The following is a 25,733-nucleotide window of genomic DNA, read 5'->3' as shown; positions in this document are numbered from 1 at the left end:
TTGAAAAACAACAGTATGCTTGACTGCTGAGCCTCGCGCATTTTTCTATCATACAGTTCTTTGTAAACCATCTTGCAAATATGCCCTAAACCGACGTACCCTTTCAAAAATAAAGTCGTACTTTATCATTGCAGCGAAAATCTCATGCAGTTGCTTCACGTTCAGTTCCTGGACTACTTCACTTTCGGTCTGTTCGCTACTGCATTCGGTTTCAATTGTTATCCTTTCCTCTTCCAATTGCATCAGCTCTTCATCTATCAGTTTTTTGGTCATGGGATGCGAAAACCTCTTCAACATCATCTTCGTCAACTTCCACAAGCCAAACTCACTTTGTCCTTGCTTTGTTCACCACGATCGAAACGCTTAATTATGTCTAGTTTTACGCTAAGTGCAACACCCTTACGAGTTCTTTTAGGCTTTTCTGATACCTTAGAACTCATCTTGCTAACGGCTGCTCACAGGCACATGTTTAAGCAATGCCGGTGAGAATGCAGTTCCGAATCCGGGGGAGAGCGGCTGCTCGGGGCGCGCGCTGCTTTTTTTCGTATCAGTGAAAGCACCGTCTGTTAGCGAAAACAGGGAACTAATGTAGGTTTCTCGTAACAGTGAGGTTTCGTAAAGCGAACGTTCGAAAAGTTGGGGACACCTGTACTTGTATTGTCATTCTGCCATCTACAGGCACAAACTAAACTGTGTAAATGCTTATCATTTTACTTCTACTGTTAGCTTGTGAAAACATTTAATATTGTTGGTAATTTTGTCAGTTGGCATCTGAACAATGAAGGGTATAACGTAGACCTTGTTTTACACTGTAATAGGAAGATGTTTAGCTATTGGGTGCAGAACAAGAACCCAAAAAACAGTGATTGGTGGCTTTGGTAAATGTTTGTCAAAACAAGTGCATCTTAAATCCATTTGAACCATTGAAACAGACATTGAAGCTTACATATTACATGCAAATACTCCCTCTACTGCCCTTCCAGTGCATTGCGTACAAAGCTAGACAGGGACCTTCTCAAAAATCACCCCAGCCAGAAGCTTTCTTCAGTGTTTTTAATGATAACTTTGTGGTTTCAAAAAGTTAAGTAAACACATATTAGATTCAATACAGAATTGACATATGCCTGAATATGCCAATATTGTCAATCCTGATCAGTGTTAAACAAGGTTATACACAGATAGTTATGCCATGGACTAGAACGAACTCCTGGCAAAACAATAGCTTAATAGTGATGAACGATAAACCTAATACTTCTTCCAAAGTACATTTACTAATGCTTACCAATATTAAGAAAGCTTAAGACTCAGATATTGCTGCTTCAAGGGCAAGTAAAGAGTGGATGGAGATGGATATCTTTCTACTGTGTGCGCTTCAAGTTGAAATCTGAATTAAACTGTGAAGGAAATGATGTAGATACAGATTATAAACAGGAAGTGACATTTGTACAAAACGAACTGCATACAGAACGAACAGTCCCTCCAGAGACATCACACTCCCTTTTCCACCATCATTGGTCAGAAGGTTCAGTTGGGCTAGAAGTCTTGGACTATGACTTAAACACACAACTTTCTACTAAAATTGCTACTTGAGCCATGTTCGATAAATGTGAAAAATTACTGCCAAAGTAATTTGTTGCTTGTGTAGTCTTTGGGCAGAAAATGTAAGTTGCTATTTAAATGTCATTCTTTTTTCAATTCTACATTTTAACTAGGAGAGCAATAATGCTCTGATACGCGATTTCGGGAGATCTCTGACTATAATTTTAGAAGGTGCTTAGGCCTAGTCTGTTTCTTTTCACTTGAGGATTCTTGAGTTTAACTGATCAAATGCAACTTGTATTTGTCTCTGAAAGTACATAAAATCTCTTGTAACGTTTTGGTTGGTTGATTTATTCCTCACTGCACAGTAATCCTGGATTGATGCCTTCTCTCTCTTTACTTCTAGAGGAGAAAAAGCCCACGCTACAAGAGATAGCCAATCAAAAAGGAATTGTCTGCAAGGCTCAGGGTTGGAAAGTACATCTCTGTGCCGCACAACTCATGCAGTTGGTAAGTTGGGTGAAGCCGCATATTTGTGCACATTGCAAGCAGTTAGGTGTGTAGCACCTGGTCCAATTTTATAGTCGTTGCTTAAGTATGATGTCTGTTTTTCACAGACTTCTGAAAAAATAGTGTCTTTTATTGCCAAAGTATCAATAGCAATTTCCACTTTTATCTTATGTTTCGTATTGCAAGAAGTTCTATTGTTCTATTCTTAAAATATAGAAGGCCACTTAGCATATCAAGCCTATGCTGTGTGTTAAAGTAGTCTCATCTGTCCCATTTCCTCTAAGTTTTGCTGTTGCTCAATGTATCTGTGCTTAATCTTATCAGAACAGAAATCTGGAAATAGTTCTGTTTTCTGAAAAATAGATTTTTTTCTGAAAAGTAACAGAACATGGAGCATAGAACATTACAGTACAATACAGGCCCTTCGGCTCATGATGTTGTGCTGACCTTCAATTTAATCCTTCCCTCGTACATGGCCCTCCATTCTTCTATCTTGTATGTGCCTCTTTAAGAGTTTTTAAAATGCCCCTAGACAGGGTGTTCCACATACCTACCACCCTCTATATAAAAGAAACTTGCTTCTCCCATCCCCTTATATTTTCCTCCAATTACACACCTTCATATTAGCCATTTCCACACTAGGATAAAGTCTCTGACTAGCCACTTGCTTTGTGCCTCGTATAATGTTGTACACCTCTATCAAGTCAGCTCTCATCCTCCAAATGTGCATATCCAAATAGAAACATAGAAAACCTACAGCACAATAGAGGCCCTTTGGCCCACAATGCTGTGCTGAGCGTGTACTTACTTTAGAAATTGCCGAGGGTTACCCATAGCCCTCTATTTTTCTAAGCTCCATCTACCTATCCAGGAGCCTCTTAAAAAGACCCTATTGTATCTGCCTCCACCACCGTCACCGGCAGCCCATTCCAAGCACTCACCACTCTCTGTGCTTTTAAAAAAAAACAACAACAATAATAACTTACCCTTGACATCTCCTCTGTACCTTCTTCCAAGCACCTTGAAACTATGCCCTCTCGTGTTAGCCATTTCAGCCTTGGGAAAAAGCCTCTGACTATCCACACGATCAATGCCTCTCATCATCTTGTACACCTCTGTCAGGTCACCTCTCATCCTCTGTCACTCCAAGGAGAAAACACCACATTCACTCAACCTATTCTCGTAAGACATGTTCCCCAATCCAGGCAACATCCTTGTAAATCTCTTCTGCACCTTTTCTATAGTTTTCACATCCTTCCTGTAGCGAGGTGACCAGAACTGAGCACAGTACTCCAAGTGGGGTCTGACCAGGGTTCTATACAGCTGTAACATTACCTCTCAGCTCTTGAACTCAGTCCCATGGTTGATGAAGGCCAATGCACCGTATGCTTTCTTAACCACACAGTCAACCTGCGCAGCAGCTTTGGGTGTCCTATTGACTCGGACCCCAAGATCCCTCTGATCCTCCACACTGCCAAGAGTCTTACCATTAATACTCTATTCTGCCATCATATTTGACCTACCAAAATGAACCACCTCAGCTTATCTGGGTTGAACTCCATCTGCCCCTTCTCAGTCCAGTTTTGCATCCTATGGATGTCCCGTTGTAACCTCTGACAGCCCTCCACACTATCCACAACATCCCCAACCTTTGTGTCATCAGTAAATTTACTAACCCATCCCTCCACTTCCTCAGCCAGGTCATTTATAAAAATCACGAAGAGAAGTGGTTGAAGATCAGATCCCTGAGGCACTCCACTGGTCACCAACCTCCATGCAGAATATGACCCATTTACAGCCACTCTTTGCCTTCAGTGGGCAAGCCAATTCTGGATCCACAAAGCAAAGTCCCCTTGGATCCCATGCCTCCTTACTTTCTCAATAGGCCTTGCATGGGGTACCTTGTCAACTGCCTTGCTAAAATCCATATACACTACATCTACTGCTCTACCTTCATCAATGTGTTTAGTCACATCCTCAGAAAATTCAATCAGACTCGTAAGGCACGACCTACCTTTGACAAAGCCGTGCTGACTATTCCTAAGCATATTATGCCTCTCCAAATGTTCATAAATCCTGCCGCTCAGGATCTTCTCCATCAACTTATCAACCACTGAAGTAGGATTCACTAGTCTTTAATTTCTTGGGCTATCTCCACTCCCTTTATTGAATAAGGGAACAACATCTGCAATCTTCCAATCCTCTCTCATCCCCATTGATACAAAGATCATTGCCAGAGGCTCAGCAATCTCCTTCCCTCACCTCCCACAGTAGCCTGGGGCATATTTCATCCAGTCCTGGTGACTTATCCAACTTGATGTTTTCCAAAAGCTCTAGCACATCCTCTTACTTAATGTCTATGTGCTCAAGCTTTTCAATCTGCCATAAGTCATCCCTACAATTGCTAAGGTCCTTTCCTGTAGTGAATACTGAAGCAAGTGCTCATTAAGTACCACCGCTATCTCCTCTGGTTCCATATACATTTTTCCACTGTCACACTTGATTGGTCCTATTCTCTCACGTCTTATCCTCTTGCTCGTCACATACTTGGAGTTTCCCTTAATCCTGCTCGCCAAGGCCTTCTCATGGCCCCTTCTGGCTCTCCTAATTTCATTCTTAAGTTCCTTCCTGCTTGCCTTATAATTTTCTAGATCTCTATCATTACCTAGTTTTTTGAGTCTTTTCTAAGCTTTTCTTTTCTTCCTGACTAGATTTTCAACAGCCTTTGTACACCATGGTGTCTGTACCCTACCATCCTTTCCCTGTCTCATTGGAACGTACCTATGCAGAATGCCACGCAAATATCCCCTGAACACTTGCCACATTTCTGCCATACATTTCCCTGAGCACATCTGTTCCCAATTTATGTTTCCAAGATCCTGCCTGATAGCTATATATTTCCCCTTACTCCAATTAAATGCTTTCCTAACTTGTCTGTACCTATGGATAGACAAGGAGATAGATCACAATTCTGTCTCCTTTACCATCCCTCTCCAGTGCTATGGTAAAGGAGATAGAATTGTGATCACTATCTCCAAAATGCTCTCCCACCAAGAGACCTGACACATGACCAGGTTAATTTCCCAATACCAAATCAAGTACAGCCTCTCCTCTTGTAGGCTTATCTACATATTGTGTTAGGAAACCTTCCTGAACACAGCTAACAAACTCCTCTCCATCTAAGCTCCTTGCTCTAGGAAGATGCTAATCAATATTGGGGAAAATAAAACCTCCTGCCTCGACAACCCTGTTATTGCATCTTTCCAGAATCTATCTCCCTGTCTGCTCCTTGATATCCTTGTTACTATTGGGTGGTCTATAAAAAAACACCCAGTAGAGTTATTGACCCCTTCCTGTTCCTAACTTCCACCCACAGAGACGGTCAGTAGGCAATCTTTCCATGACTTCCTTCTTTTCTGCAGCTGTGAGTGAGAGAGAGCGTGAGAGAGAGAGATCCCAATAGGAGATGGGGAGAGGGTGGGTTGGAAAGACAAACAGGAGAGAGAGCGAAAGACCAATAGGGGAAGAGGAGATAAGTAGGACAGAGAAACTTGTAGGAGACAGGGAGAGCGAGAGAGAGAGAGACCAATCAATGGGGCAGGACATAGGAGGAAGAGGGAGAGAGACCAATAAGAGAGAGGGGAGACCAGTTTGATAGAGAAGAATATCACTGATGTACCCAAGGCATCATCTGGACCTTGGACAGAGTTTGGTTATAAAGCTGTAAAGTTAATGGTGGCATTGAAAAGGATTTAACATTTTTTGAGGATGTGACTGAACAGATTGATGAAGGTAGAGCAGTAGATGTAGTGTATATGGATTTTAGCAAGGCATTTGATAAGGTACCCCATGCAAGGCTTATTGAGAAAGTAAGGAGGCGTGGAATCCAAGGGGACATTGCTTTGTGGATCGAGAACTGGCTTGCCCACAGAAGCCAAAGAGTAGTTGTAGACAGGTCATATTCTGCATGGAGGTTGGTGACCAGTGGTGTGCCTCAGGGATCTGTTCTGGGACCCCCCTACTCTTCGTGAGTTTTATAAATGACCTGGATGAGGAAGTGGAGGGATGGGTCAGTAAATTTGCTGATGACACAAAGGTTTGTGGTGTTGTGGATAGTGTGGAGGGCTGTCAGAAGTTACAGTGGGACATTGATAGGATGCAAAACTGGACTGAGAAGTGGCAGATGGAGTTCAACCCAGATAAGTGTGAAGTGGTTCAGTTTGGTAGGTCAGATGTGATAGCAGAATATAGTATTAATGGTAAGACTCCTGGCAATGTGGAGAATCAGAGGGATCTTGGGGTCCGAGTCCATAGGACACTCAAAGCTGCTGCGTGTTGACTCAAATACGAGGAATTCTGCAGATGCTGGAACTTCAAGCAACACACATCAAAGTTGCTGGTGAACGCAGCAAGCGTTCTGACGAAGGGTCTCGGCCCGAAAAGTCAACTGTACCTCTTCCTAGAGATGCTGCCTGGCCTGCTGCGTTCACCAGCACTTTGATGTGTGTTGCGTAGGTTGACTGTGTGGTTGAGAAGGCATCTGGTGCATTGATCTTCATCAATTGTGGGATTGAGTTTAGGAGCAGAGAGGTAATGTTGCAGCTATATAGGACACTGGTCAGACCCCACTTGGAGTACTGTGCTCATTTCTGGTCACCTCTCTGCAGGAAGGATGTGGAAACCCTAGAAAGGGTGCAGAGGAGATTTACAAGGATGTTGCCTGGATTGGGGAGCATGGCTTATGAGAATAGGTTGAGTCATCTCGGCATTTACTCCTTGGAGAGACGGAGGATGAGAGGGGACCTGATGGAGGTGTATAAGATGTTGAGAGGCATTTATCATGTGGATAGCCAGAGGCTTTTTCCCAGGGCTAAAATGGCTAACATGAGAGGGCACGGTTTTAAGGTGCTTGGAAGTAGGTACAGAGGAGATGTCAGTTTTTTTTATGCAGAGAGTGGTGAGTGTGTGAAATTGGACTGCAGGTGACGGTGGTGGAGGTGGATACAACAGGGTCTTTTAAGAGGCTCCTGGACAGGTATATAAAGCTCAGAAAAATAGGGGGCTATGGATAACTCGAGGTAATTTCTAAGGTAAGGACATGTTCAGCACAGCTTTGTGGGCCGAAGGACCTGTATAGTGCTGTCGGTTTTCGATGTTTCTATGTGACACTATCTCTGATTAGCAGTGTCATTCCCCCACCTCTTTTGCCTCTCTCCCTTTCCTTTCTGAAACATCTAAAGCCTGGCACTCAAAGTAGCCATTCCTGCCCCTGAGTCATCCAAGACTCTGTAATGGCCACAACATCATAGCTCCCTGTACTGATCCACGCTCTAAGCTCATCCCCTTTGTTCATGATACTCTTTGCATTAAAATAGACAGAGTTAAATTAATCTGACCTTTTATTGGTATCAGTTTATTATTGTCACATGTACCAAGATACAGTGAAAAGCTTGTATGCATATTACGAATAAACTCTTCTCTGGCTTCAAGCGGAGTACAGGTTTGATTATAACTGGTGTTTTGATGACATACTTTGACATCCTTCAGTGTTGAAGTCTGGGCATATCTAGACTGGTAGTATTTATACCCCTGTATTCCATCCCTCCTGATTGGTTAGTCTTCATCCAATCAGGTTTCCGCTCTCCCACTTTGTTTACAATTGAATTCCAGTCCTTGCTTGGAGTGAGACTTTGTCTTTGTTAATAGTATTTTTCTCTAGGCTTCCTTTACCAGGCGGTCCCAAAAGCATATTGTTTATACAGATCATATCATTAAACTATGCATTGAGCTAGAATAGGGTAAAACAAAACAATGCAGAATTAAGCATAAAAGCTACCGAGAAAGTGCAGTGCAGGTAAATGATAAAGTGTACAATCCTAATGAGGTAGATTGAGGCCACGAGTACATTTCAATATCTGTTTAAGAGATCTGATAACAGTGGGATAAGAGCTTTTCTTTGAGGCTTTTGTATCTCCTGCTCGTTGGGAGAGGGATAGGAGAACATCCAGGGTGGGTGGGGTTATTGATTTATGCTTTCAAATAAATAGTGGTGATTCTACAGGAAGTTTAAAATAACAACTCAGAAAATAGAGTGGTTTTATTAACTAGCACCAGAGATTTAATAGATAAACGGCTGGAAATATACTTGCATAATTTGGAATCAATCTACTGTTAGGTCATTCAAGATAAATTTTATTTACCTATTTGCACCCCAAAATGCTTGATTCATATCTTGTTAAAGCCCCAATCGCTACCCACCATCCCTATACCTGGTTTCTATGTTTGTTCCCCAGTGTCTTTCCTAACAACTTCCATCTTCTGTAATCCGTAGCCTTCCTGATTGGCTGAGTTACTTTCTCCATGCTGGAGAAAATTTCTGTGCGTGTTCTCGTAAGCAGGGCTTATTCACTCACTCCCAGTTCCCTGAGCTACACGTGCAACGGAATATCGCTGCGAGGAGGACTTGTATGAAATTCCTGCAAAACCTCTTTTCATCATCACTTTGTTTCCTGGCTCCAGTGAATTTCTATGCCTTGCTACTTATTCCTCTGAAATATTTTGGTGGATTCCACGTAGAGTTTATGGTCATCTGCACAGGTGATAATGCAAAACTAGTCTGTAGCAGTGCCACAGGCATATAGCATCAAATAAGCAGCATTCATAAGAAAAACTTGTTAAACGTAGATTATACGCAAATTTTACAAGTAGAAATGTAATTCAGTTTTTTTAAAACAGTCCATTTTAGTCCATGGTGATCAGAATAGCCATAGGTTTACTAAATTATAGTGGTGATTAAGGTTTTGCCAGTTGGATTAAGCACCAGATTGTTGAAGGGAAGTAGCTGTGCTGGAACCTGGTGGTCTGGGACTTACTGCTCGATGGTAGCTGCAAGTAGATGGTGAGGATCTTCGATAGATTTTGCTGCCTTAAGCCAGCATCTTTTATAGGTGCTGCCGATGATGTGAAGGGATGTGCCTGTGATCTGTTTGGTTAATGCACTACTCTCTGTAGCTTGTATTCCTGGACATTTGAATTGCTGAAACAGAGCATGACGTAACCTGTCAGGATACTTTCAACAGTGTGTCTGTAGAAGTTTGTGATCAAATAAGACTGACATCAGTATGACTGTAGGATGCTGCTGAGTCTGATTTCATGCTGGAAGCACACGCAAGGAATTCCAGTATACTGTCTGTAACTTGATACCAAAGGGAGAAGTTATGCTGAAATGTATTTGAAGATATTCCAGCGCATAAACCAAACATCTGCCAATTTTGCTGTTTATGGAAAGTAGCTGAGGTATGTGTTTACTAGATACCTTCTCATGAAGCACACCAGACTCTACATCATTGCATTATGATAAAAGACCCATTGCTGTAGTGGGTGCATGGATCTAAATTTACCAGTAGAGCTCTGTAAATAGAATGATCTTTGTATTTGGTTGTCAGCTGTGACCTTCATTAAAAGTTGTTAACTAAGTGTTTGCTGAACGTAGCTGTAATGGTACTGGATACTGTGTACAATATTATCTTCGGGAAGCTCTGGTGCATTGTTCATGCTGATCTGTGAGTAAGTTATGTCAGCAGAAGTCAAATTCTATTTGTTTCATGATGCTAGATGTCTGACAGATGATTACATGAAATCATTTATAGTTGAGATCACAAACAGTGGTGAGTCAGGACCAGTTTCAGTCTTAGTGACAAAGCTGTTATTATGAAAGGTGACAGGGCAAGGTGGGGAGGTGCTTTAAATACACAAAAGCTGATGCTTTCTTTGATCCTGAAGTAAAGGATAATTTTTGGCAAAGGAAAGGGAAGGCTAATGGAGGCTGTGATGTTGGGAGGTACTGTGCTCTTTTAAATAACTGCAGTGCAGTTTGTAGATGGTGCACACTGCATCCACAGTGCTCAAGGTGTGAATAGTTAGGTTGATGAATCAGGCAGGATACTTCATCCTCGCTACTGTTTAACTTCTGATCTGTTGAGGCTGCATTCACCCAGACAAGTGAAAAATCATGCTTCTGACATGCCTGCATGGATGTTGAGAAGGGAGACCCTGCACAACTGGTCCAGCTGAGTTCTGCTTGGTGGTGAACCATAAAATGGCAGTGTTAGTGACAACTAAATATCAAAAATATTATGGTAAAGTACCTGGTGCTTGTTGGTTAATTGCTACTTGTCACTTTGTCTTTGACTGAATTTTGACAAGGCCTTTGCTCATGTAGGCATGGGCTCTATAAGACTTGGGAGCAGAATTAGGCATTCGGCTCATTGAGTCTGCTCTGGCATTCGATCATTTCCCGAGGAGCTGTGAATACAATTGAGCGTTATCTGCTCAGTGAATATAACCACTTAACAGAAGAAACATCAGTGGGATTTTAATTTCCACATAAAGGGCATTAAGAATTATCTGTTTACTTTCAAGGCTCATGCATTAATAATGTCTATGAAAATTATACTAGAGGTTTCCTAGAATTTACAATGCTTAAGAACTAGGGTGGGGAGAGGGAAGGAAATTTAAACTAAAACAGATTCTGTTCATTTGTTTCCTGACTGGGTATCATAACATTCAAGTATTTACTCATTGCAGATTACTAAGAAAAAGTTTGGAATTTGAGCTCAGTCCTTTTCACTAATCTTTTTCTTTTTCTGAACTCTACAGACTAGCTTGGAACATGATGTGTACAACAGATTGGCTTCATTACAGGAAGGGCTGATTCCAAAGAAGAAAGCAGCTGCAGATGATGACATGCATCGAATCAGTGAGCTGATCCAGGTTTGTGGATGCCCTATATGAGCAAACTGTGGAGCTGACATCCCAGCCATGCATTGCTGGGAGCAGATTAAGTGCTGGCCCATGATATATACAAGGCCCCATCTCTGCAGTTTGTGAGGTCTGAAGGTAGATGTCACCTGGACCAGGTGGTCTACATCCTAGGGTGCTGAAAGAAGAGACTGAAGAGATTGCGGAGGCATTGGTAATGATCTTTAAAGAATCAGTAGATTCTGGCATGGTTTTGGAGGACTGGAAAATTGCAAATGTTACTCCATTCTTCAAGAAGGAAGAGAAGCAGAAAGGAAATTATAGGCTAGTTAGTCTGACCTCATTGGTTGGGAAGGTGTTGGAAGTCGATTGTTAAGAATGTGGTTTCGGGGTATTTAGAGGCACATGATAAGATAGGCTAAAGTCAGCATGATTAGGGAAATTCTTGCCTGACAAATCACAAACAAAAAAACTGTTGGAATTCTTTGAAGAAATAACAGGTAGAAAAGACAAAAGAGGATGTTGTGTACTTGGATGTTCTGAAGGCCTTAGACAAGGTGCCACACATAAACCTGCTTAACAAGTTAAGAGCCTGTGGTGTTTCAGAAAAGATACAAGCATGGATAAGGCATTGGCTGATTGGCAGGAGACAAAGTGGGAATAAAGGGAGTCATTTCTGGTTGATGTTCCACAGGTGTCTGTGTTAGGACTGCTTTTTACGTTATATGTCAATTATTTGGATGATGGAACTGATGGCTTTGTGGCCAAGTTTGCGGACGATGCGTTGATAGGTGGAAGGCCAGGTAGTGTTGAGGAAGCAGAGGCTACAGAGGGACTTAGACAGATTAGGAGAAATGGCAAAGAAGTGGCAAACGGAATACAGTGTTGGGAAGTGTATGGTCATGCACTTTGGTAGAAGAAGTAAAAACATAAGCTATTTTCTAAATGGAGTGAAATTTCAAAAATCTGAGTTGCAAATGGACTTGGGAGTCCTTGTGCAGAATTTCCTGAAGGTTAATTTGCAGGTTGAGTTGGTGGTGAGGAAGGCAAATGCAATGTTAGCATTCATTTCAAGAGGACTAGAATATAAAAGCAAGCATATAATGTTGAGGATTTTTGAGGCATCACTTGGAGTATTGTGAGCAGTTTTTAGGCCTGTTATCTTAAAAAAAAGATGAGCCGACATTGGACAGGGTCCAGAGGAGGTTCACAAAAATGATTCCAGGATTGAAAGGCTTCTCATATGAGGAACGTTTGATGGCTCTGAGCCTGTATTCACTGGAATTCAGAAGAATGAGGAGGGATGTTATTGAAACCTTTCAAATGCTGAAAGGCCTAGATACAGTGGATGTAAAGGGGGTGCTTCCTGTGGTGACGAAGACCAGAGGACACAGCCTCAGAATAGAGGGACGCTAATTTAGCCAGAGAGTGGTGAATCTGGGGTTGTTGCCACAGGTGGCTGAGGAGGTCAAGTTATTGGATATATTTAAGGAAGAGGTTGATAGATTCTTAATTAGTCAGGGCATGAAGAGATCCCGGGAGAAGGCAGAATTAGGGCTGAGAGGAAAATGGATCAGCCATGATGAAATGGTGGAGCAGACTCGATGGGCCAAATGGCCTCATTCTGCTCCTATAACTTGTGGTCTTATGGAATTTGAAGGCTAGAATTGTGTAAGCTGCAGGAAAGAGAAGAATTTAAATCTGTTATTGCAACTGACTAGATGGCTAAATGTATTGTTGGAACTGGCTAATTCTAGGCAACCTCCAGATATGGGCTGAATTGATCGATCTCCCTATGGTAAAGCATCACCAAGGTAGGATAATGGAAACCAGCACACCTGGGACCTCCAAGATGACATTGACATTATTCGTCATGTGAATGTCTGTGGATATGAAAGGGACATCAGGATGGTATGTTGCCTTCCAGGTGCCAGGGTTAGGCATATCTCAGTTTAGGTCCACAGTGTTCTAAAGGGGGAGGATGAACAGCTAGAAGTCGTGGTACCAACACCACACATAAGAAAAGAGATGAGGTTTTGAACAGAGAATATAGGGAGTTGCATAGAAAGCTGAAAAGGAGGACCTCCTGGACAGCAATCTCTGTATTGATGCCTGTGCCACATGCCAATGAGGATATGTGTAGGATGATTTGGTAGATGAAGGTGTGTCTGAGGAATTGATGCCGGGGCAAGGTTTAAAATTTCTAGATCATCTCTCCTGGGAAAGGTGTGATCTTTACAAAAAGACAGGTTATACCTGAACTCAAGGGTAACCAATATCTTTGTGAGCAGCTTAGCTTGAGCTGTTGGAGAAGGTTTAAACTAATTTGGCAAGGAGGTGGGAACTGGAGTGGTAGTGCAGAGGATGGGGTTGTTGGTATACGAGTAAATACAGTGTGTAGTTTAGAAAGAGATAAGAATGAAACTGCTGGTAACATGGGGAAAAAATTGAAAAGGGTGCTGAAAAGTCTGAAGGTGTTATACTTCAATGCATCAGTATACGGAATAAGGTAAATAATCTTGTAGTGAGGTTAGAGATATTCAGGTGTGATGTTGTGGGCATTACTGAGAGCATAGTTGAGAGCTTATCATCCAAGAATACATATTGTGTTGAAATGACAGACAGGTAGGTGGGGGGCAGGGTGGCAGGGTGGCTCTATTTGGAGGTTGGGGGATGGATGGGAACAGGTTCTTAGAAAAAGGTGACATTGGACTGGAAGATGTATAATCCCTGTGGGTAGAGCTAAACTGCATGTCGAAAGACCTGGATGGGAGTTAGATTACAGGCTTCCAAGCGGTAGCCAGGATGTGGAGTGCAAATTACAACGGGGGATAAAAAATGCATGTAAAACGAGCAAGTTATGATAGTCATGGGGAGATTTCAGTATATGGAGGTAGATTGGGAAAATCATTTTGACGCTATATCCCAAGAGAGAAAACTTGTAGAATGCCCACAAGATGGCTTTTTAGAGTAGCTTGTAGTTGAGCCCACTAGGAAAAAGGCAATTTTGGATTTTGTGTAATGAACCTGATTTGATTAGGGAGCTTAAGGTAAAGGAAGCCTTAGGAGTCAGTGACATTATGTGATAGAATTTACCCTGCAGTTTGAGGGTTTAAAGCCAAAATCAGATGTATCATTATTACAGTGGAGTAAAGGCAACTACAGAGTCTTGAGAGAGGAGCTGACCAAAGTTGATTAGAAAGGAACACAAGCAGGGATGATGGCAGAATAACAATGGCTAGAGTTTCTGGGAGAAATTTGTAAGGCGCAGGATAGACTCCTCCCGAAGAAGAGGTATTCTAAAGGACAGATGGGGCGACTGTGGCAGGCAAGGCAGGTCAAAGATAACATAAAAGCAAAGAGGGCATACAGTATAGCAAAAATGATTGGGAAGCTTTTAAAATTCAACAAAGGGCAACTAAAAAAACAATAAGGATAGAAAAGATGAAATATGAAGGTAAGCTAGCCAATAATATAAAAGACGATACCAAAAGTTTTTTTTTTCAGGTGTATAAAGAGTAAAAGAGAAGCCAGAATGGATATCAGACCACTGGAAAAAAAGGGGGAGGGGGCGTTGGGGGGATTTGGAGGCACATGATAAAATAGGCTGAAGTCAGCATAGTTTCCTTAAGAGAAAATCTTGCCTGACAAATCTGTTCGAATTATTTGAGGAACTAACAGACAGGATAGACAAAGGACTGTCAGTGGATGTTGCTTACTTGGATTTTCAGAAGACCTTTGATAAGATGCTACACATGAAGCTGCTAAACAAGTGCCCATAGGAAAGATGGTAGCATGGATAGAAGATTGGCTGACTGGCAGGAAGTGGGAATAAAAGGATCTTTTCCTGATTGGCTGCTAGTTCCTAGTGGTGTTCCTCAGGGGTTGGTGTTGGGACTGCTTCTTTTCACATTATATGTCAGTGATTTGGATGACGGAATTAATGGCTTTGTGGCCACGTTCGTGGATGATACAAACTAGGTTCAGGGGCAGGTAATGTTGAGGAAGCTGGAAGTCTGCAGAAGGTTAGGAAAATGGGCAGAGAAGTGGCAGATGGAATATAGTAAAGGGAAGTGTGTGGTCAGGCACTTTGGAAGAAGGAATAAAGGTGTGGATTATTTTCCAAACGGGGAGAAAATTCAGAATTCTGGGGTGTAAAGGGATTTGGGAGCCCTCGTGCAGGATTCACTAAAGGTAAATTTGCAGGTTGAGTAGGTGGTGATGAATGCAAATTCAATGTTAGCATTTAGTTTGAGAGGACTAGAATATTAAAGCCAGGATGTAATGCTGAGGCTTTATAAGGCACTGGTGAGGCCTCACTTGGAAGTATTGTGCGTAGTTTTGGGCTCTTTATCTAAGAAGGATGTGATGCCATTGGAGAGGGTCCAGAGAAGGTTCACGAGAATGATGAAAGGATAAACACATGAGGAATGTTTGATGGCTTTGGGCCTGTGTACAGTGAAGTTTTGAAGAATGAGGGGGAACCTCATTGAAAGCTATCGAATGTTTAAAGGCCTAGATAGAGTGGACATGGGGAAGATGTTTCCTACACCGGGGGAATCCTGTACCAGAGAGCACAGCCTTGGAATAAAAGGATGTCCATTTAGAACAGATAGGAGGAGGATTTTTTTTAGTCAGAGGGTGGTGAATCTGTGGAATTTATTGCCTTAGATGGCGCTGGAGAGCAAGTCATTGGGTATATTTAAAGTGTAAGTTGAACGGTTATTGATTAGTAAGGGCATGGAAGGTTATGGGGAGAAGGCAGGAGAAGTGGTTGAGAGGGATAATAAATCAGCCATGATTGAATGACTGTGCAGACTCAATGTGCCGAATGGCCTAATTGTACTCGTATGTCTTATGGTCTAATTATGTATCACTACAATTGCTTCCTGTCCAAACTATAACACGACTGCTGCCCTTAGCTCCATCTCAGTGTGATAACAGATTACGTTAGCACAATGGTGAGTCACCTTGACTCTCAGTCTGGTGGTGTGGATTGATTGTCCACAGGCAAGTGTTCAAGTCCTGTCATGACAGCTGGAAAAATTAAATGCAGTAATTAATTTCCTTACAGAGGATGTTGGTTGGTTGTTCACTAACATCCTTTCGGGAATGAAACCTGAGGTCCTCAGCCTAGTTTGTTCTTGGTCTGTAACACTGTGATTCTTAACCACCCTGTAAAAGGACCAGGCAAACTAACACAATGATTTGCTATTCTTGCTGATGTTGCTTACATGCCACAATGTAGTGGCTGAGTTTGGCACTTGTTTTAATGCCGTAATGCCAAACTATGGATCTGAATTAAGATTATTTAGGGGGATAAGAGAGAAATAGCTTAAACTAGATTTAAAAAAAAACGTTTAATTTATCAGATTTGTTGTCAAAACTGAACTGATTACTTAATATCTTTTAGGTAAAGAAAGTGGCTGTCTTAACCCCATCTGGCCTTTATTAGACTGCAGTCCACATCAGTGTTTATTACCTCGTCTCAGAGAAAGCCTAGTATGGCGCTCTGTATCAGACGACTAATGTTGATCCATCTCCACCTTAAAAATGGCCAGTTAAATCTGTCCGCAGAATGTAAAGAAATTGAGGAGGCTGTATCACGTAGTTAGATAAAGTATGTCCTGGAGCAGGAATATTGTGGTTGGTGGATAGGTATATATGCAGTCATTTCTGTTGAGGTAAAAATTCTTAACTTTAATAAGATAGTCTTGCACTTTGAACTGGATGGTCCCAAATTTGACAACACATGATGCTTCAGATTTACCATTTTTTATGAGAAAAGTCAAATTCAAAGTGCTCATTAATCCTTTTTGCATCAACTGTGTACTAATAGTATGAATCCTGTTTACAATTCACTGGATTACAGAGGAAGTTGGGAGCCACAAACCAACATTAATTGTCCTTTGAAAATTAAAACAAAAAATCAAACATTGCGAAATCTGAAATAAATGCTGGAGACACTCAGCAGGTCAGACAGCATCTGTAGAGGGAGAAACTGTTAATGTTTGAGGATCAAATCAAAAGGCATTCGGTGAGGTGCCACATAAAAAGTGTCAAATAATGTTGATGGCAGCACACTGAAGAAGAGGGGGTTAACCAGCTGTACTAGTGGCCTCACTACTTATGTACTAATGATTTGAACTAGGGGACCAAGTATAGCTTAGCCACGTTTATAAATGACCAAAGACAGTAAGGTGGAATATAGACATGGGCAAGCATGTGGCAGATGGGTAGTGGGGAAATGTATTACTTTGGGAAGAATAGAAAACAGTTTTATTAAAATTACATAGTGTTTAGAAACTCAAAGGAACACACAAAGATAGGATGTAAGTAACTAAAGAAAGATACTGGAGGAAAAATGTAGACTCTTGATGCAAAGTGTTGGTGCATTAACTTTGTAACAGCCATGCAGGGTTTGTGATGTCACATCTAGGGGACTTGATTCTTGGGAATTGTTTTAGAAGAAAGGAAAAGCAAACCGAGAATCTAGAAGAGTAGGCGGCAATCCCATTGAGATGTTTAATTTTGAGAAGGGTCATCAGAGGGGTGTTGTGAAGATATTTCACAGTAGGAGAATATAAAATTGGTTAGCAGAATTGTATTCCTTATTACAGACACACCATGAAATTTGTTGTTTTGGGGCAGTACAGTGCAAGACAGAAGTTGTTAAGTTACAAAATTAAAGAGCAGTGTTTTAGGATTAAAAAAAAATTGTAAGGAGGAATTTCCTCCGGTTGCAAATCTTTGAAAGTTCACTATGTCGACAGTGTTGTGGGTGTAGTCCTTAAAAGAAATTCATGACTGACATGGAAATACAAAATCTACATGAGAATTGAGGGCTAAGAGGATGAGGTCAAAGATCAGAACAGCACTGACTTTATTGGAAAGGAGGAGGTTGAGGCAGTAATACTTATTATCGTTATTTGTTTTAGTCCTGTATACTTGGTAGTACACAACCTTTTAGTTGGGAGGGACAGAAGGACAATGTGAAATATTTTTGAGGCCCATTCATAAGCTAATTATTATTAGTTTAAAAAGTTGTTTTAAAATGTATATACAGTTTCACAAATAAAATTGTTTAAATTATGCAATGGAATCCCACCTGTTTCCCTCCCAGCTGCCCCCTCCACTGACCACTTCCAGCCTCATAGCCTCACCCTCTCTGGTTCTTTTTTGTTCTGAAGCACTTGAGTCAAAAGAAATAAATAAGTGAATGATGTGAAATTGCTGAGAGAATGGATCTTTGTGCAGCCCACAGAGCAGACCTTGTGCATCACACTATCACAGTACCAAAGCCTCTTCCCAATTGGATTATTCAAATAAAGCTATTTTTCCTGACCAACACACCAGTTGCTGGAAGAGCTCAGTCCTAATGAAGGGTCTTAGCCTGAAATGTTGACTGTTCATTCCTCTCCAGCTGAGTTCCTCCAGCATTTTGTGCGTTGCTCTGGATTTTCAGCATCTGCAGAATCTCTTGTCTATTCTTTTACCTGACCAGTCAGCATGAATACATACACCTGACTAGCACTGGGACCCTGGCAAAGCAAAGTGCACAAAGCCGTACACCTCCTGCCCATGGAGTGTGGTTTGATCTGTCCCCAGTCAGTTGGGAGCATTTTGGTGAGAATGGAACTAATAGTATCTAATTTGCTGTAACATTATTCTGCATTGTTCTATTCACAGGGGAACATGCAGCGTTGCAAACTGGTTATAGACCAGATCACTGAAGCCAAAGATACCATGATGAAGGTTCTGGATCACAAGGATCGAGTCCTAAAACTCCTCAACAAAAATGGAACCGTCAAAAAGGTGTCCAAATTGAAAAGAAAAGAGAAGTCCTAAGGTCTCAAATTTGGGTAGTAACTGTATTTTAAAGCCACTGTATAAATGTTTAGTTTGATATTTTAATAAAGCCAATGTTTGCAGGTGATGGATAGTTTCCACAGAACATGAACATTGCTGTGGTGTGGATGGCAGTAATTGGAAATACCCACAGTCTCAGCATTGTTGATCAGTTGAATCCCACTAAAATTGTGACAACCTGCAAAAAGTGAGTTTGATTTTTCTTGAACCTGACTACACACTGCAGTGTTGACTAACTTGCTCATCAAGTTAAATAGCATGGCTTCCTCCTCCTCCTTCCTTTGATGTTCCTCGTTCAGAAAAAACAGATTGGCAGGCAGTTCTCCCGTTAATTTTCTTTTAATCTTTGAGGTAATGAGTTTGGGGTAGTGATTCATTAGTTCCAATTTAGCAGCACCTCATCACCAATATTGGTTTACAGTGGCGAGAAGTTAGAAGAAATCTAGGTGTTTGTGATTAGCAACCCCAGTCAGCTGCAGTTGTTGAGGCTGGCTGTAGCTTAGAATGGAAGAATGATCCAAGTCCAGCAGCCAGAGTTGTCAGTTTACCAACAGAAGAAGGGAACCCCTTTGTGAAAACAGCTAATCTGATTTTGCTGGTCTCTTAAAGCATATGCTTTCCTTTACAATTACATGAGGCAAGCATCTTTGAGAATGTGATTCTTGGCACTTGCAAAACTTAACTCGTGTTTGCCCCCGCATTGACTGACAGGAGCCATTCGAGAACTGTTTGAATATTTTCTCAATGAGAAAAAGAAAGAAGTTCCCTTAAAAAATATTAATATTTTCATCTTGGGAATAAGTGGGGTGTATGCTAATCAAAATTGCATACTTGTGAGCCTCGTTGTATCTTTAGTTTCCAGAAGGACTGTAAAAGAATTGTCAATTTGTTGCAGTGTGGCTTTGTTCTGTGCTGCTCCTGGCCATGGTGAATTGACTGAGCACTGTGCAGTTGTAGTATCGTTCCACTCCAGGTTCCTGTATATTGGTTAAAATTCTAACCATGTCATCTTTCTATCAGAAATTATTAATAAAGTGAAATTACTAGTTTTTTTTATACTTAAAAGGAAGGTTGCACGATTCTTGGTAAGAGTCTTTGTAAAACATGGCTTTTTTTTTGCTCCTCCATCACTTCTTTCCACATTATGTGTTTGGTGTTTGGACCAGCAGTGTCTGTAACCAAGAAGGTATTTAAGCTGGGCTGCTTTTCTTGTGTGTGGTGATCTTGTGTGAGATGTTTGTAGTTTGTGATGCAGTTTCTTGTACATAATCACTTGAAAATCCATTAATAAAGAGTGCAAGCTTTTATACCAACTGCATAAACCTGACTGGAAACAGAAAGCTCTGACATAATTTGCATCTTACGTATGTGTGTTCTATTTTCCAGAGCTGGTAGTGTGACAAAATGGTGAACACGTCACATACCTTGTTAGTTTTCAACTCTCCAGAGAATTTTGAATTGATCACAGTTGGCTAAACTTAACACTCAAGCTGTGAAAATAATCCACTCTTTGCAGCTGTTTTATTAACTTGTGGTGCCTTGACAAAATATATGTACTATTTGAATTTCTTGTTTTTAACTAATTTGAGATGTAGGAGTAGAATTGGGCCATTCTGCACCACTATTCATTCATGGTTAATATTTCTTTCTCTCAGTCCCATTCTCCCACCTTCACCTTTTAGCCCTTAACCCCTGTACTAATCAATCTCTGCCTTAAAATACACCAATAACTTGACCTCCACAGTGCTCCATAGCAATGACTGCACAATGACTGAATCATCACGCTCCAAATGAAGAAATTCCTCCTCTCAGTTTTAAAGATACACCACTTTATTCTGAGCTTGTGCTGTCACATCTGAGACTCTTCCACTAATGGAAACATTCTCCCCATGTCCTATTGATCCAGGCCTTTTAGTATCCAGTAGGTTTCAATGAGATCATATTTATGAACTCCACTGAGTACTAGCCCAGAGTGATCAAACATTCCTTCTTTGTTAAGTTTTTCATTTCCAGGTTCAGAATGAGATTTATTATCAGTGACATGCGTCATGAAATTTGTTGTTTTGCTGTAGCAGTACAGTGCAAAGGCATAAATATTACAAGTACAAAAACGTGCAAAAAATGAAAAATGAGGTAGTATTCATGGATTCATAGACCATTCAGAAAAATGGTGGTGGTGGAGAAGAAACTGTTCTTAAAATACCAAGTGTGGTCATCGGGCTCCTCTACCACCTCTCTGATGGTAGTTACTCAAAGAGGGAATGTCCCAGATAGTGAGGGGTCTTTAATGATGGATGCTGCCTCCTTGAAACAGTGCCACTTGAAGTTGGCCTTTGGCAAGGTGAGTTGTGCCATAACAGAACTGGCTGAGGCTACAGTTCTCTGCAGCCTCCTGTCATCCTGAGGACTGGCGTTCTGTACCAGCCTGTGACGCAACCAATCAGCATGCTCTCAACTATACAAGTGAATACATTTGCAAGAGTCTTTGGTGACATTCTAAATCTCCTCGAACTCCTAATGAGCTATAACAGCTGGCATGCCGCCTTCATGATTTCATCAGTGTGCTGGATCCAGGATAGATCCTCTGAGATGTTGATGCCCAGGAACTTGAAGCTGTTCACCCTTCCACTTCTGACCTATCAATAAAGACTGGTGCGTGTACTCCATAATTCCCTTTGCTGAAGTCCACAAATAGTTCCTTGGTCTTGCTGACATTGAGAGTGATGTTGTTATTGCAACACTATTCACCCAGCTAATCTATCTCACTCTTGTACACCACCTCATCACCATCTGGATTCTGCTAACAACAGTGGTGTCAGTCGCAAATTTATGGATTGCCTTTGACCTGTGCCTAGGCACACAGTCATGAGTGTAGAGATGGTAGAACAGTGAGCTAAGCAGACATCTTTTAGGTTGCTTATGTTAATTGTCAGCTAGGAAGAGATGTTATTACCCATCTGTATGGACTGTGGTCTCCCAATGAGGAACTCAAGGTTCCAGCTGCAAATGGACATACAAAAGCCCAGGTTTTCAAGCTTGTTGATTAGTGGTGAGGAGATCATAGTGTTGAACACTAATCTGTAATTGATGAACAGCAGCTTGACATACATTTTGCTGTTGTCTCAGTGCTCCAAAGCCAAGAGAGAGTGTGTGTGCTGTGGACTTGTGGCAGCAGGCAAGTGCATGTGGGGCCAGCGCCTTGCCCAGGCAGGAGCTAAACATGAGATGCTAATAATCTTGAACAACACACACTTTACAAAATGATGGAGAAACTCAACAGGTCAGGCAGCATCTATGAAGAGCAAGAAACAGTTGACATTTTGGGCCAAGAACCTTCATCAGAACTGTAAATAAATGTGGGAGAAGCAAGAATAAGAAAGTGGCTGAAAGGGAAGAAGTACAAGCTGGCAAGTGATAGGTGAAAACTTGATGAGGTGGAAGGTGGGTGGTTGGGAGAAAGGGATGAAGAACGAAGGTGGGAAATGATAGGTGGAAGTGGTAAAGGGCTGAAGAAAGAACCTGATAGTGAACCATAGGAGAAGGGAAAAATGAGGGGCACCAGAGGGAAGTGATGGGTGAGAAGAGAAAGGGGTAGGAGGGGAGCCAGAATGGGGAATAGAAAAAGAGAGAAAATTACCAGAAGTAAAAGAAATCAACGTTCATGCCATCAGGTTGCAGGTTACCCAGGTATAGCTCCTTCAGTCTGAGCGTTGCATCTAATTGCTTCTAACCATGACAAAATGCTCAAAAACACTTCATCATATTAGATAAGAGTGCCATTGGGCAATAGTCATTGAGGCAGCTCCTTCTGCTCTTGGGTATTGGTATGACTGATGACATTTTGAAGCAGGTGGGAACCTCTGCTTGCTGGGCTGCAAGATTGAAGATGGCTTTGAACACTCCAGCCAGTTGGTTGGCATGGATTTACAGTACCCTGTCAGATACATTATTGGGACCTGATGCCTGACAAGGATGTTCTGATGTCAATCTCTGAGATGGAAATCACAGGGTTAGCAGATGCTATGGGGAATCTCTGAATATGGTCCAGCCCACCAATTCAAAATCAGTCCTGTATATACTTCTCTATCTCTTTTGACCATACCTTCATTGTCCTCACCACTGGTACTGTGGTTTTTGGTCTCTGCCTATATGTTGCGAGTAGTACAGCCTGTTGATAGGACATACCAGAGTATGGAAATGGATGGGATGGTAAGTGTTCTTGATGATGGTGTAACAGTGCTCAAGTGTGTTGGCTCCTCTGGTTCTGCAGCTCTCATGTTGGTGTTGAGTAGTTGGGGTCTTTTTCAAGCTAGCCTGGTTGAAGCCCCCCCCACCCCCACAACAATCAGGAAGGCATCTGGGTGTGCTGTCTTATTTTGTCTTATGACTACTGATCACAGTGCTCCAGTGCCATTTGACATTTGCTTGAAATGGAATGTACACTACCTCCAGGATGACTGGCGAACCTCCCCTAGACCTCTCTAGTGCCAGCACATCTTTCTTTGGATACGGGGTCCAAAATATTGGGAAAATGATTTTAAAACTGATAAAACTGTGTAGGGTATAAATTTGCGTTTTAATTTATGTTGCTTTTTGAGTTCCTCAGTTCTACAAAGACAACATGATTTTATTTATGGATTGCATTGGCCAGTGATGTGACCATGTTGACTTGGTAGACATTGGTAGATTTTAATAAATAATACTTTGAATATGTACATTTTCTTACTACCAAATTAAACTTAGCTGCACCATTGATTTAACGAAGAACCGAAAATAAAAATTGAAAAAAATTCAAGCTCTTATTCAGTTGCATGAGCTACAATCATAGAACAACATGCCTTTGCATGGCATATTATCAAATGCCTTCTAAAGATACAAAAAAAAATCCACAGCCTCCCCACCCCACCCCAGCCCACCACCTTATCTCACGACATGCTGGAGGAACTCAGCCAGTCAGGCAGCATCCGTGGAAACGATGAGTCGACGTTTTGGGCCGGAACCCTTCATCAGGACTGTAGAGGGTCTTCCCACCTTCTTTATAGGGCCTCGGCCCCTTCCCTCTACAGTCCTGACGAAGGGTTCCGGCCCGAAACGTCGACTCATCGTTTCCATGGATGCTGCCCGACCTGCTGAGTTCCTCCGGCGTGTTGTGAGAGTTGCTTTGACCCCAGCATCTGCAGATTATTTTGTGTTTACCACCACCTTATCTGCCCTGTTGATTTTATTTTAACTTAGAGTTACAGCAGTAATTCCTAATGGGGGTGGTTAACGCGTCCTACGGGGTGTTAGGAGAATTGGAAGTCATGGGGGGCGTTTAAAAATTCTTGGGAAGGGAGGCAGTAAGCAGAACCCTAACTTGAGGCACGAGACCTGACTGACCATTAGTAGAGCAGGAACTTTTTTTTTAAAAACAAGGGATGAGGCACTGGTACACAGGAAGAACAAGTGGTGAGCACTTGTCGTCAGAACACGTCTGAAATTCAGCAATCTCATCCGACCTTACCAAGCAAACAGACATTACTGGGGATACATAAATTAGTATTAGGGTGCCCAACAGTTCCCCTTGACTCGTGACATGGAACGAGTTCATGCAATTTAATAGTTGGTAAGTCAAGTACACCCTCTCAACTTTCTCTACAGATCTACAGAAAACAGGTTACTTAATGATACAGCACTGGCCAGAACTGAACAGTAAAATAGAGCCAATCAATGAACCTGCCAATCCCAAGGATTTCTCCTGAGGTGTTCAAAGCGACCTTGGCTTCATATTTGCAGTCAAGAACCATCGTTGGGGATTATGAGACCTTACGTGATTGGTCAATTGTGCTAACTGGAATAGTATAAAGGTAGCTTGCTAAATACTAGCTCTATCCCAACTAACATTCAGATTCCAATCGGAATCCTTGTCAATGTAATTTCTGCTGTTGTGATGGTCTTCATCATCGCCTCATTCCTTCACGTGCTGCTACCATCGTTCCATCCATGTCAACTCGCTGCTGTCGTCAACATCCAGTAAGTATCCCCAGTGTGTGTTGAGTTTATTTTAATCCAGCTCCAATAATAATGGATAAATACATATGGTGCGATCTGAGTCTGAGAGTAGTGAAGCCTTGAATTGTAATCCTAAGAAACAGAAACTACAGAAAGTTCATCAATACAATGTTACATACCTGGAGTATGGTTTTATTCCCTTCCTGTCAGATCAGCGACGCCCCATGTGTCTTAATTGTAAAACTGCACTGGCTAATGAAGCCATGAAACCATCAAGGTTGCAGGAACACTTCCGTAGTAGACACCCTGATAAGGCTACTTATGCTATTACTCAGTTCCAGAAGAAGAAAGAAGCATTTGAAAAATGTTGCACACTCAAGTTATTTGCCAAGAAAGCTAAAAATAACCTTGATAGTTGTCTCATTGCTTCTTATAACATTTCCAAAAGGATAGCAAAGTGTGAAAAGTCTCATACAATTGGTGAAGGATTAATAATGCCTGCTTATATAAGAAATGCTGACCACTGTCTCAAAATGGATACCAGTATTTTAAAATCAATTCCTCTGAGTAATAGCTCTGTAGCTCATTGTATTGACAACATGAGTGAAGACATTGAGTATCAACTATGCACAGAGCTATAAAAACAGAATTTGGGATACAACTGGATGAGTGAATTGTGTAAGACATGAGGTATTGCTTAGAGCATATGTATAGTTTATCAAAAATGGAAAAGTTTATGAAGAGATTGTAAAAAGTTTAAAAACAAGTATCAATGGAAAATCACTCTATGATGAGCTCAGAATGTATATTGAGGATAAAAGTATTCCAAGTAGGAACATAATTTCTTGTGCAACAGATGGAGCACCATATATGACAGGTCGCATTGCTGGTTTCATTGCATTTATGAAAAAAAATTTAAGTCTGTTTGCAATCATTGGGTAACTCATCATCAACATCTTGCAGCCAAAAACCTCAGCCAGGGACTTTTTCAGGCATGACTCTTGTAATTTCTGCTATCAACAAAATTAAAGCTCATCCATTAAATAGCAGAATATGTCACCAGT

General features: G+C 41.5%; 1 protein-coding gene across 2 annotated transcripts in view; it reads left to right on the top strand.

Moving 5' to 3' along the window:
- The window catches only part of sap130b (Sin3A-associated protein b), a 69,614-nt gene extending 49,618 nt beyond the window's left edge, over positions 1 to 19,996 (top strand). For both annotated transcript variants that reach the window (XM_063046206.1, XM_063046205.1), the window contains exons 19-21: positions 1,946 to 2,049; positions 10,708 to 10,821; positions 18,499 to 19,996. In XM_063046206.1, coding sequence (XP_062902276.1) covers positions 1,946 to 2,049; positions 10,708 to 10,821; positions 18,499 to 18,657 — 377 coding nt within the window. In that variant the 3' untranslated portion in view covers positions 18,658 to 19,996. The remainder of the gene's footprint in view (positions 1 to 1,945; positions 2,050 to 10,707; positions 10,822 to 18,498) is intronic.
- Positions 19,997 to 25,733: the final 5,737 nt, after the last annotated feature.

The sequence above is a fragment of the Mobula hypostoma genome, chromosome 4, assembly GCF_963921235.1.
Source record: "Mobula hypostoma chromosome 4, sMobHyp1.1, whole genome shotgun sequence".
NCBI classification, from domain to species: domain Eukaryota; kingdom Metazoa; phylum Chordata; class Chondrichthyes; order Myliobatiformes; family Myliobatidae; genus Mobula; species Mobula hypostoma.
This window is presented reverse-complemented; position numbering and strand designations above follow the sequence as displayed.